The 12,411-nt window shown below is 53.3% G+C and overlaps 1 protein-coding gene across 7 annotated transcripts in view; it reads left to right on the forward strand.

Moving 5' to 3' along the window:
- The window catches only part of USP48 (ubiquitin specific peptidase 48), a 32,444-nt gene that overhangs the window by 9,226 nt on the left and 10,807 nt on the right, over positions 1-12,411 (forward strand). For 6 of the 7 annotated variants that reach the window (XR_009966905.1, XR_009966906.1, XM_062630134.1 and 3 more), the window contains exons 10-15: positions 533-658; positions 3,375-3,524; positions 6,470-6,670; positions 8,557-8,671; positions 8,859-8,989; positions 10,308-10,379. Coding sequence is in view for 5 of the 7 variants with exons in the window: in XM_062630134.1 (XP_062486118.1) it covers positions 533-658; positions 3,375-3,524; positions 6,470-6,670; positions 8,557-8,671; positions 8,859-8,989; positions 10,308-10,379 (795 nt within the window). In the remaining 2 variants the exon portion in view is untranslated. The remainder of the gene's footprint in view (positions 1-532; positions 659-3,374; positions 3,525-6,469; positions 6,671-8,556; positions 8,672-8,858; positions 8,990-10,307; positions 10,380-12,411) is intronic. The other variant, XM_062630136.1, reaches the window with a different exon arrangement.

Genomic DNA, 12,411 nt, shown 5'->3' on the forward strand with positions numbered 1-12,411 from the left:
AGGTGAGTGTGTTTGCTTGCCTTTGGGAGCAGCAGCTCCTGCAACGTGCCTTTGTGTCACGCTGAAGCGACTGCTTCCGTGGCTCTTTGCTCCCTAAAAGCTTTGTCACCCGCCAGGATGACGCCTGGCGCTTCACAAACAACAACCTGTAAATAAGATTTTCTTTCCCTGGAGATTTGACTCTGAGCTTTGGTGTTGGGAGACCAGAACTGAGGGGGGGGGAAGGATGTTTTTCCAAGAGCTGCTTTTGGCTCAGGGAGATTTAACTGGGGAGAGAGAAAAAGGCTCTTGTAGAAGGGCGGTTCAGAACTGGCTCCTAATTTTAGTCCCTTTGCATTGCCCCGCCTCCAGGAATGCTGGAGGGATTTGGGGCTGTCTTTGGGATCCAATTTTGCCTCATGCCAAGCCCAGTGCTTGGCACATGGAGGCCTGGCAGGGCAGAGGGATGCCGGCTAGGTGGCAAACTTGTCCCATTCACAGAGGCTCTGTGAGTGAGCTCGTGCCCTGATGGTGTTTTCCCTCTGTTCCACAGCGGAGCCATCGAAATCCCAGACTCGGAAACCCAAGTGTGGGAAGGGGACACACTGCTCCCGGAATGCCTACATGCTGGTGTACAGGCTGCAGACCCGGGAGAAATCCCTGACAGTCGAAGTGCCAGGTGAGTGACCTGGGACTGCCTTGGCCTCTCCAGCCCATCCGGTGATCATGGAATCCCAGAGTGGTTTGGGTTGGAAGGGACCTTAAAGCTCACCCAGCTCCTACCCCTGCCACGGGCAGGGACCCCTTCCACTAGAGCAGCTTGCTCCAAGCCCCTGGGTCCAACGTGGCCTTGAACACTGCCAGGGATGGGGCAGCCACAGCTTCTCTGGGCACCCTGTGCCAGCGCCTCAGCACCCTCACAGGGAAGAGCTTCTGCCTAAGAGCCCAGCTCAGTCTCCCCTCTGGCAGGTTAAAGCCATTCCCCTTGGCCTGTCCCTACAGGCCCTTGTCCAAAGCCCCTCTCCAGCTTTCCTGCAGCCCCTTTAGGCACTGGAGCTGCTCTCAGGTCTCCCCTTCAGGAGCCTTCTCTTCTCCAGGCTGCCCCAGCCCAGCTCTCTCAGCCTGGCTCCAGAGCAGAGCTGCTCCAGCCCTCACAGCATCTCCATGGCCTCCTCTGACCTCGCTCCAGCAGCTCCAGGTCCCTCTTGTGCTGCTGCCCCTGAGCTGGATCAGGGCTGCAGGGGGGGTCTCCCCAGAGCAGAGCAGAGGGGCAGGATCCCCTCCCTGAGCTGCTGCTCACACTCTGGGGGTGCAGCCCAGCACACGGAGGGGGTTTGGGCTCAAGTGCTCACTGAAGCTGGGTCATGGGGAGCTTCTTATTGACCAACACCCCCAGGTCCTTCTTCTCAGGCTGCTCCATCCATTCCTCACCTGCCTGTGTTTGTGCTTGGGGTGCTCCAGGCAGGCCAGGAGCTGGGTTTTTTCCTCCAAGCCCCTTTAGTGACCACTGTGAGCCCACAGAAGTGCCTTATAGCCACTTGGTGGCCCTGTCCTGATGATGGAATCCTGATGATCCCACCCCTGTGCTAGCTCACACCTATCTGTCTTAACCAGCAAGACAGGATGGGAAGGGGTTAGGAGGAGATCATCCCCTTGGGAGACACGTGTGGCAGCGGGAGCACTGAGATTCGCAGCCAGGAGCCCGCTCGGGTTCCTGAAGGCACAGGGGAGCAGCGTGGTTAAATGTCACCAGCAGCACACGTACTGTGCTGGAGGTGAATAATCCTGATGGATGTCAGGTTTCTTGTGCTTTTGCAGAATCTTTGCCATGTTGAGCATAAATGGTGTGAAAACAAGAGGATGGGAGCCCTTAGCAGGGCTTTTGTACGAGCGCGTTCGTGTCTTGCTTCAGAATGACTGGGGGTGGCAGAAATCCCGGTGGATTTGGCCTGTGGATTTAATGATGCTTCACATTTGCGTGCTGCTTGATTAGAAATATTAATTAGGCCCCTGGTGCTGGTGGGGGTGAGGTGTGTTCACCTTCCTCCCTCTCCTGCACAGCAGAGGTGGCATATCCCCTTCAGACCTCCGCTCTTCACGTTACCTGCATGAGGAGGGGGTAAATCCGACTGCTTTCCCCCCCCTTACCAACACCAAACCTTTTCCAGCTCCCACCACCACTAAAACCCACCCCCTGAGCCCCACGGCTTTGGGAATTCATGCTGATCCCTGCCTCAGAGCTGCATTTCAGTCTGTTTCCTGAGCTCTCTTGCGCTCCTTTTCCTCCTACCCCTCTGCCCAAAACAATAACCCCGGCAGAAGCCTCTCCACCCAGCGCCGAATTCCTGCACAGCCCCGCGGTTGCCTTTGTTTCCCATGGAATGCTGCCAGGGAACAGGGAGCGAAGGGCAGCAGCGAGCCCTGTGGTTGCGGGGAGGTTTCATGCAACTGTAAATTTGAGGCATTTTCCTTTGATGCCGTTCAAAGCGGCTTTTCCGGGATGGGAATGTAGATGTAACTTGGCTCTGACCTCAAGGGGGTCAAGCTGGTTGGGTTTTAGTGCCATGTATTCTCCCGAGGTGGCTCTTGTGCTCTCTGGCCACACAAGCATTAAACCTTTCTGGATATATTTTAGCTCTTCAAAACACTGCTGAATAGGAGAAAGCTTCCGATAAGGGAAGGGGAAAGCACTGCTTACACCAGCCCCGCGAGGGAAGTGTTTTTTATCTTCTTTTCCCTGCTGAGGTTTGGGGTTTTGGGGGCTTTTTCCACTGGCAACAGCAAAAATCCCCATTTCCCTCACCCTGCCATTCTTATCTCCCATCTCCTGAGGGCTTTTTGTCCTTGGGCTTGCAACGTGCTCAACCCCTCTTGCTGAGTTCACTCCTACCCATGCGGCTGCACGTCAGGACAGGCTTCAGGTGTGCCCATGGGGTGAAAAGCTCTTGTTTCTCCCTGGGAACGACAGATTCCTTGCCCTTGGCAGCACGGCGGAGCTGCTCTCAGTGGGAGCAAGAGGAGGAGCAGGGAGGGCCTGAAGCAGGCAGCAAAGCATCCGGCTGTGCTCTGGCTCTGCAGCCGCCCCGCTGCACGGCCCCCCACTGCCAGTGCTTGGCAGAGGCTTCTTTGCAAGCAAAGGGTTTCTCTTCATGCAGCACCAACCCCGAGTAAATGATTTTCTTGGGTGCTTTGTCTTGCACTCAAATCATCTACACCCAGAACTACTACAGCAAGCAACAGCCATGCACTTGGCCTTTGGAAAAGCTTCATGTCGGTAGCTGCGTGGGGAGTTTTTAGGCTTGTTATCCCCGGGTAACCCATCACAGGGGTAATTAACATAATTGGCGTTTTTCCTTGGAATGACTGGGGTTTCTTTTTCCTCCTTTTCCCACCAGCTTTCCTGCAGGAGCTGGTAGAACGTGACAACTCCAAGTTCGAGGAGTGGTGCAACGAAATGGCCGAGATGCGCAAGCAGAGCGTGGCCAGGGGCAAAATCAAGCACGAGGAGGTGAAGGAGCTCTACAAAAGGTTACCCGCTGAAGCTGGTCTGTAAGACATTGTGGTAGTATCTTGTAGTAGACTGTTGTTAAGATTAGTGATGTTTTGTTACTAACCCACAGCTCGCTTCTGTGGCCTGGGCACTGCTGGAATGCATTAGCCTCTTCAAGAGCAGAGTGATTGGTGCCTGTTGTTGCTGTGTGCATGCTCTGAGGAGTTTGTTCCCTGTCTGTTTTTTCTGCCTTAACCTATTTTCCTCCCTTTTCTGCTCATTCTCATGGCCTCTGGTGTCATTCATTCCCTCTTGCTCCTTCTCCATCAGTCAGTCTCCTATGTGCTTCCATGCGTGCTGACTGTGTTCTTCTGCCTGGTGAGCAGCTTGTCTTGGTGGCATTGAGGCAGAAGAAAGGGCTGGTCTCAAACTTCCAGCACATGGCAAGTTTGGGAGCTGTTGATCCGAGTGAATCAGCAGGTAACAGGGTATGGAAATGCCTGACCTCCAGCAGGAAATTACTTGATTCAGCCCTGCTTCCAAGGCCCTGTGTCTAAGCTTTGTAGTCCACCTGATGAATGGTAGGGTTTAAAACTTCCCTACTACTCCTTGTGTCTTGTAATCTTTAGCATATCTGAGCACAAGGACTTTTATTCCACTCCCTTGTTTTCCTCTCCCTCGAAACAAGCAGAGGGGGCACTTTCTCTGCCCATCCCCTAAAATCCCATGGGAATTTGTCATTCAGGACTTTCAGATGAGTTGAACTGCCCAGCCTCTCAGCCCGTTTGATGTTCAGCTTTCGGTCCCCATTGCTTGAGCTGGGAGCAGCCGAGCGGCCGCCTCGGGAGCTCCTGTAAACATCTGCCCCTGCAATTCAGGCACCAGGTTTGCCAACAACAGGGCCACGAGGCTGTCCCAGCTCAGCCGTGGCCCTGCCAGCCCAGCAGTGTGGTGGCACTGGTAAATCAGAGCTGTGGTGGAGGTAGGAACGTGCCGTGAGTCACTGCTCCTGAGCCCGGCCCTGCTGTGTTTGCCCTCCCCTTGAGCAGCAGCAGCAGGGTTTGCTCGCAGCGCTTCTAATAAAGCTCCAAAGGATGGCTTTACAAGTGCAGGCAGAGCTCCTCTGCCCCGCTTTGAAGATGACAAGACCCTAAGGGCACCCATTGCCTGCTGCAGGGCACGTCCAGGCCACGGCAGCTCGCTAGCACAGCTGGAGGCAGCGTTATTGCAGAGCCGCTCCGGGCGCGATCCCGCGGGAGCTGGGGACTCTCTCTGCAGCTGCACAGACACGGTTGCTGCCAGCTTTGTGGAGCCTGCCCCAGAAAAAGGCGCTTTCTGGGGGAGGCACTTTGATCCCAAAGCAGCAAAGCAGCTCTGACAGCGCTGCGATTCTCTGGAGGTCATGGCTGTGTGGCTGGCGTTGCGTAAGATGGGAATACTGCTGGGATGTGCTGCAGAGGAGCAGGGGGTTTGAAGCCCGGCTTCACAATGAGCAGGGGCAGACTGGAAGACAAAGTGTTTTCCTGTAGCTTCTCTGCTGCTCCTTTGTTCAGAACATTAAGGATTTGTGTTCGTTTCGTGGATGGAACCGAGGGTGATTTCAGAGCTGCTTTCCCTGTGTCAGCATAGAACAGGCTTTATTTCCTCCTCATTTCTTCCTCATTTCCCAGTGACCTCAAAGAAGGGTTTGCACATCAGCAGCAGGTCTTGGTATTAAGTCATAGAATCATGAATGAGCTTTAACATCCCTTCCAACCCTTTCCACAGGCAGGGACACCTTCCATTAGAGCAGCTTGCTCCAAGCCCCTTTGTCCAACCTGGCCTTGAACACTGCCAGGGATGGGGCAGCCACAGCTTCTCTGGGCACCCTGTGCCCACTGAGATACCTGGATTCACCCACAGCTGTTTCACTGCTCCTGCAGCTGCTGCTGAGCCGTGGATGTGCTCTGCACCTTCTAAACAGTTGAGCCAGGGCCGGTTTGCACTGTAAATGGTAAAATGCACACGGATGTCTCATTCTGAGGGGTGAGAGCAGCCCAGAATAGCACTGGAGTGTTGGGCGCTGAAGGGATGGGGCAAGCACTGACCTTGTCTATTTAATGTTGTTGCCTTTTATTTTTCAATGTAACCCAATGAGGTCGCTCTAGAAAGAGCCTTTAATGGATGATCACAGCTTAAACCATAGGATCCCAGACTGCTTTGGAAGGGGCCTTAAAACTCCTCCAGTTCCAACCCCCTGTCACGGGCAGGGGCACCTTCCACTAGAGCAGCTTGCTCCAAGCCTGAACACTGCCAGGGCACCCTGTGCCAGTGCCTCAGCACCCTCACAGGGAAGAGCTTCTGCCTTATCTCCAACCTGAACTTCCCCTGTTTCAGTTTGAACCCCTCACCCCTTGTCCTGTCACTGCAGCCCCTGATGAAGAGCCCCTCTGCAGCATCCTTGCAGCCCCCTTCAGACACTGGAAGCTGCTCTGAGGTCTCCACACAGCTTCTCTTCTCCAGGCTGAGCAGCCCCAATGTTCTCAGCCTGGGTCCATACAGGAGCTGCTCCAGCCCTTGAGCATCCTCGTGGCTTCCTCTGGTCTTGCTCCAACAGCTCCATGTCCATATGGTATTATATCTGTCCCTCAGTGGCTGATAGGAAAATCCTTGTCCTTCCTCAACTGCTCTCCTGTAAGCCCCTAAAGGTTTAGCAGTGTGACTTGGAATGGTCTGGGCTTCCATATGGATTGCCTGAATCTGAACTGACCGCTTACTCTCACATATCTTAACTTCACATAGCACCTATCTCCTAAACGTGTGATGCTGAGATGAGACTTGGCCAGGGGAAGCTGTAGTGGCTGTTTGCGAACTGAACAGAGGGTTTTAATCAACACTGATAGCTTGTGAAGTTTTAAAAGTGCTGTTTAATATCAGAGTCATTATAAAACACCATCTGCTGCGTTGTGCCTTCGCTGACACGTTCGGGCTTGTTTCTCTTTGTGCTTTTTCCCCTCCCAGGTTCCCCATACGACTTCATCTCCCTGGAGTGGCTGCAGAAATGGCTGGATGAGTCCACTCCTCCCAAACCCATAGATAACACTGCTTGCCTCTGCTCCCATGGCAAGCTCCATCCCGACAAAATATCCATCATGAAGAGGATATCGGAGTACGTGGCTGACTTCTTCTACAGGAGATACGGGGGAGGGCCCCGGCTGAATGGTAAGGAGTCAGCTACAAAATGCCTTCTCCAACTCCTGGTCTGAACGTGGTTTTGAGCCTTGTTCTGGTCCCAGACCTGTCCTTCATCGTCAGAACTTCAGTTCTTTTTGTGCTGCACTGGGTGATTTGGTTCACATGCAGATGTTAACGTTCAAGCAACTACAGTTGGTCTGATTGCAGCCACAGAACCATGGAATCCCAGCCTGGTTTGGGTTGAAGGAAGCTTAAAGCTCACCCAGCTCCAAGCCCCTGTGTCCAACCTGGCCTTGAACACTGCCAGGGATGGGGCAGCCACAGCTTCTCTGGGCACCCTGTGCCAGCGCCTCAGCACCCTCACAGGGAAGAGCTTCTGCCTAAGAGCTCATCTCAGTCTCCCCTCGGGCAGGTTAAAGCCATTCCCTTTGGCCTGTCCCTACATCCCTTGTCCCAGGCCCCTCTCCAGCTTTCCTGCAGCCCCTTCAGGCACTGGAGCTGCTCTCAGGTCTCCCCTTCAGGAGCCTTCTCTTGTCCAGGCTGCCCCAGCCCAGCTCTCTCAGCCTGGCTCCAGAGCAGAGCTGCTCCAGCCCTCGCAGCATCTCCATGGCCTCCTCTGGCCTCGCTCCAGCAGCTCCATGTCCCTCTTGTGCTGCTGCCCCAGAGCTGGATCAGGGCTGCAGGGGGGGGTCTCCCCAGAGCGCAGCAGAGGGGCAGGATCCCCTCCCTGAGCTGCTGCTCACGCTCTGGGGGTGCAGCCCAGCGTGTCTGGGACTCGGGTCTGTTCATTCCTGAGTTCTCCATTTAGGAAGAGCTGCTCATGGAGGGACTTCTGAGAAAGAGACTTAAATGTAAGACTTGGGAAGGTTTTGTGAAGTTGATTCACTTGCACATGCAACCCCTCAGACTCTTGTCTGTACCTGCACTACCTCCAGATCCTGTGTGGACAGCATTCCCTGGAGCCAGCAGCACGGATATGTGCAGGCCAAGCAAATAAAATCCCTGTCTGTCACTTCTAGCCTGTCCTGAGCTGCCTCTCGAGGAAAGCACATACCTGATAGCCTGCGTGCTTGTGTTGTGGGCATTTGTCACACATCTTGAGTTTTGGGGTCAGCCCAGCCCCGATCGTCTTTGGGCATCCCTTAATTGAGCCCCAGGCTTAGTTCCTTTTGTGAAGGAGCTCCATGACTCCCGCTGAGACCAAATTAGCTCAGCTCCTGCGAGGAGCTTATAGGGAAGGAACAGAACCAGCAGCAAGTGCTGTGACGCAGGCAGTCTTTGTGGAGAGCAACCAGGGCAGCATTTATTAGTCAACTGGAAGGTCGCCCGCAGCTCTGTTTGTGGAGTAGGGCTGGGAGGGATGGAGGGATGGATGTGTGGATGGATGTGTGGATGGATGGATGGGTGAAGGGATGGATGGATGCATGCACTGCCTTCTCCAGCTTCTTCCCTGGATGCACCCCTCTTGCTCCCAGAGGAACATGCCCAGCTGGAGGGTTTCCACTCCTATTGCTCCAGTGTAGCTTTGCAGGAGGGGAGGTTATTTCTGGCTTTAACCTCAAAGTGCCACAATATGGGTGGGTTTTTTTCTTGCAATATGCCTAATCCCTCCTGCCTTTTGGCTCCCCTGGCTGTGTGTTGGCATGCCCTGGCTCGCAGCTGGAATTGCAGACTGTTGGTACCAGAAGGCTGTGAAGCCAGCAGAACAGATCCCACCTCTGGAGTGTTTTGTGCTCATTTAACCTGCAAATGTGGCCTGATCTGGCAGTGACCCCAGGGCTCTCCTCATTTCCATGTGAAACCTCTGGTCTCGAGGCAGCATAGTTGGTACCTACGTGTCTGAGCACCTTCAATCCCGCCAGAAGCTCAGCCCTGTGTGTGATAAATCGTGTTTCTTTCCCCTGTCACCCCAGTGAAAGCACTTTGCAAGGACTGCGTGGTGGAAAGGTGTCGAATCCTGCGGCTGAAGAACCGCTTAAATGAAGACTACAAAACCGTGACCAACCTGCTGAAGATCACAGTCAAGGGGTATGTAAGTCCTGATGCTATCTACTGTTGTCAAAGGGGGTTGAGAAGCGCTTAAATAGATCATAGAATCACAATGGTTTGGGTTGGAAGGGACCTTAAGATCATCCGGTTCCAACCCGTGCCATGGGCAGGGACACCTCCTACTAGAGATGTGATTTGCGTTGCCAGCGCTGTTGTCTCTCTGCAGGAATGACGGGTTCTGGGTTGGAAAAGCATCCTTGAGGAGCTGGCGTCAGCTGGCTCTGGAGCAGTTAAATGAGCAAGATGAAGACACGGAGCACAGTAATGGGAAAATGAATGGAAACGCACAAAGCAAAGGTAGTTGTGCTGCTGTGGACACCCACAGCCTGATACCTCCTAACAAAAGACACGTTGGGTGCTCCTGTAGCTGTTTGGCTTTCCTTGTGTGAGTTGGGAGGAGAGGATAATAAAGCACATAAAAAAGCTCCTTCATTTAAGGAGCTTTTGATTTGATAAGCTTCAAAAGTGCTGGGTGATCTTCACACCCTGAGAAGATAAGTAGTTTTGTAGTTTTCCAAAGCTGTGTAAAATTGCCACCCCAGACCCATGATCTTTTCATCTGCTTTTATCTGAATGAGGGAGCCCAGGGGGTAAAGAAGCATGAAAATTACCTTGATGATGTTTATTGATGGTCTATGGATGAGCAGCGTAAAGCAGCACTGGGAAAACACAGCCAAGGAGGAAAAAAAAACCTCTATTCTATACCCATATCATGAGTATTATGAGAATAGATGGGGATTTATTTGCCCTCTGCTCTTCAAACCTTTGGAAACTGGATATTTTGTTGAGCTTTTAGTGTCAGAACTGAGGGCAAGAAGCTTGCTTGAATGCAAGTGGAGATGATGGGCTGATGGCATTGGTCTTGGGCTTGATGGCTCTGAGAGCACCACAGCCCTCTGATCATACCTGGTGCTGGTGGAGCACTCGTGCAAAAAGGGTACTTGAGTTACCACTCCTCATTCCTCAGGGTGGTTTCACAACAGGTCACAGCTCTGAGTAGTGCATTTGAATTACTCACAAGCCTATGTGCTTGTCTGGCAGGTCGGTAGGGACCCTTACTAACAATGTACTGTGTTTATGATGCTCCAGTTCAGGGGCCAACTGCATTACTGTGGAGCTTCAGTTCTTAACTATCGTTTATGGATTAATGTGGGGCTTGTCACCCCCTGGCAGGCTGCCCCTTGGTTTGTCAGGCAGCATCTGGTTTAGATCAGCATCCACAAGGCAAAGAGGGCACTGATGTTTGCCAGCAGGTTTCCGCTCCCTGCGCTCTCACCTAGCCCGTGTTTAGGTTAAACTCCAATCCCTGGGAGCAGGGAACCCCTGTGGTGTTTTAGCCCTAACAAATGTGTCCTTTGTAGTCTCACAAAGGGCAGGCTTGTGCTGCAGGCACTTCAAAGCACTCCTCCGTGGGCTGTAGGCTGTAATCCCGCCTGCCTGGGGGCCACAGCAGCGGAGAACAGCAGATTTCCTTCCAAAGATTCCCTTGGGTTGAGGGTTTTGCCGCAATTTGGAAGGCAACCGCGCTCCTTTGCCCAAAGATTCTTCCTTTCTTAAGAGAGGAAACTGTGTGCAATCTTCATGGCTTGGGGTTTTTGTTGTTTCCTTTAATTAGATGAATCCAGTGAAGAGAAGAGAGAGGAGGAAGAGGAGTTAAATTTTAATGAAGACATCGTTTGCCCACATGGTGAGTCTGTCCGGGGGATGGAGCTGAATGTTTCTGTTGTTGCCCACTGCTCAAGGCGTTAACCTTGTAGCCTTTGCTCCCTCGGAGGCCAGCACGAGTTGTTACTGCAGAAATGTGCTTAATTCTCATTTTCCTGGTGTTTCTTGACACTGAAACTTTATTTGCAAGTCAGCTGTCACCTTCCAGCCCAGATTTGGTAAGGCAAGGAAAAGGGTGTAAAGGCAGAGATGCTGCAGGAAGTGCTGGGCTGTGGAAGGGAGGATCTGTCAGTAACAAAGTCACAGAGAGCCAGAGATACATGGAATGGTTTGGGTTGGAAGGGAACTTAAAGCTCATCCAGCTCCAACCCCTGCCACGGGCAGGGACCCCTTCCACCAGAGCAGCTTGCTCCAAGCCCCTGTGTCCAACCTGGCCTTGAACACTGCCAGGGATGGGGCAGCCACAGCTTCTCTGGGCACCCTGTGCCAGCGCCTCAGCACCCTCACAGGGAAGAGCTTCTGCCTAAGAGCTCATCTCAGTCTCCCCTCTGGCAGGTTAAAGCCATTCCCCTTGGCCTGTCCCTACATCCCTTGTCCCAAGCCCCTCTCCAGCTTTCCTGCAGCCCCTTCAGGCACTGGAGCTGCTCTCAGGTCTCCCCTTCAGGAGCCTTCTCTTCTCCAGGCTGCCCCAGCCCAGCTCTCTCAGCCTGGCTCCAGAGCAGAGCTGCTCCAGCCCTCGCAGCATCTCCATGGCCTCCTCTGGCCTCGCTCCAACAGCTCCGGGTCCCTCTTGTGCTGCTGCCCCAGAGCTGGATCAGGGCTGCAGGGGGGATCTCCCCAGAGCGCAGCAGAGGGGCAGGATCCCCTCCCTGAGCTCTGCTCACGCTCTGGGGGTGCAGCCCAGCACACAGGGGGGTTCTGGGCTCAAGCGCTCACTGAAGCCAGGTAATGGGGAGCTTCTCATTGACCAACACCCCCAGGTCCCTCTCCCCAGGACTCCTCTCAGTGCATTCTCAGCCCAGCCTGTGTTTGTGCTTGGGATTGCTCCAACCCAAGGGCAGGACCTTGCACTTGTCCTTGTTGAACTTCATGAGATCATGATGACGTGATGGAGCGAGAGCAGCGCCAAAGATCTGCAGCTGCTTGAAAGCTCTGAAAGTGTTTAGGAAGAAAACGTGGTGCAGTCAGTCAAGGTGGGAGCTGAGAGCATCCATTTATCCTCTTGGTTCGCATGAAATCAGGAGCACTTACCTAACCTCTGTGGAAACAGGGGTTATCTGGGAGTGCTGAGGGTATTGACTTACCGACCTGCTGCTCTGGGTGTCTGTTTACATAAGGCTTTGCCCCAGCCTTGGTTGTTTTCCTACGTGACGGTTCATTAGCAACATCCTTGGCTACCCTGCTGTTTATATGGCCCTTTGCTAGCTCGTAAGTTCCTCCCAGGCATAACTCTCAGTAAGCTCCAGTTTGTAGGCATCGATTTCCTTGTTGGGAATGCTCCATCTCGTTCCTAGGAAGAAGGAAACCTGCCATAAATCAGCCACACACCTCCTGTCATCGAGGCTGAGCAAGGATGTCGAGTAATGGCTTGAGAAAGCCTCCGTTTAAGGTGGCTGAGCGCTTTGGCACAGTGTTTGCTGTTGTTCAGAGCTGTTATTCCCATTGCCACGAGGCTGCTCCCGTTAAATAAAAGCATTCAGCATCGTGGTGAAACACTGAATGTAGCCAGACATGACAAGAATAGGCCAGGAGGCCTCTGAACATGTTCTGGTGGTGAATTGCTACTTGATCTGTGACTTTGGGTCATGTCAGAATGAGCACTATTAAATAAGGGGGCTGCTGGCAGGTCAGATTGCATCGTGTTGAGCTCACCCCAATTCCTTATGGAAAACAGACTTTCCACCTTTAAAATTCCCCTCTGGAGCCTATCAGCAAGTCTGTGGTCTCCATCCCATGGCTTTCATTTTACTGTGGGGGAAATGCCTTGGTGGTAGGCCTGGGAAAGCCATTGCTTTATCCACGAGGTCTGGCTGGGCTCCAGCCGTGCCATCCCG

The sequence above is a fragment of the Pezoporus occidentalis genome, unplaced genomic scaffold (assembly GCF_034315485.1).
Source record: "Pezoporus occidentalis ecotype Australia unplaced genomic scaffold, CSIRO_AGI_Poc_V1 ctg349, whole genome shotgun sequence".
Classification (NCBI taxonomy): Eukaryota; Metazoa; Chordata; class Aves; order Psittaciformes; family Psittacidae; genus Pezoporus; species Pezoporus occidentalis.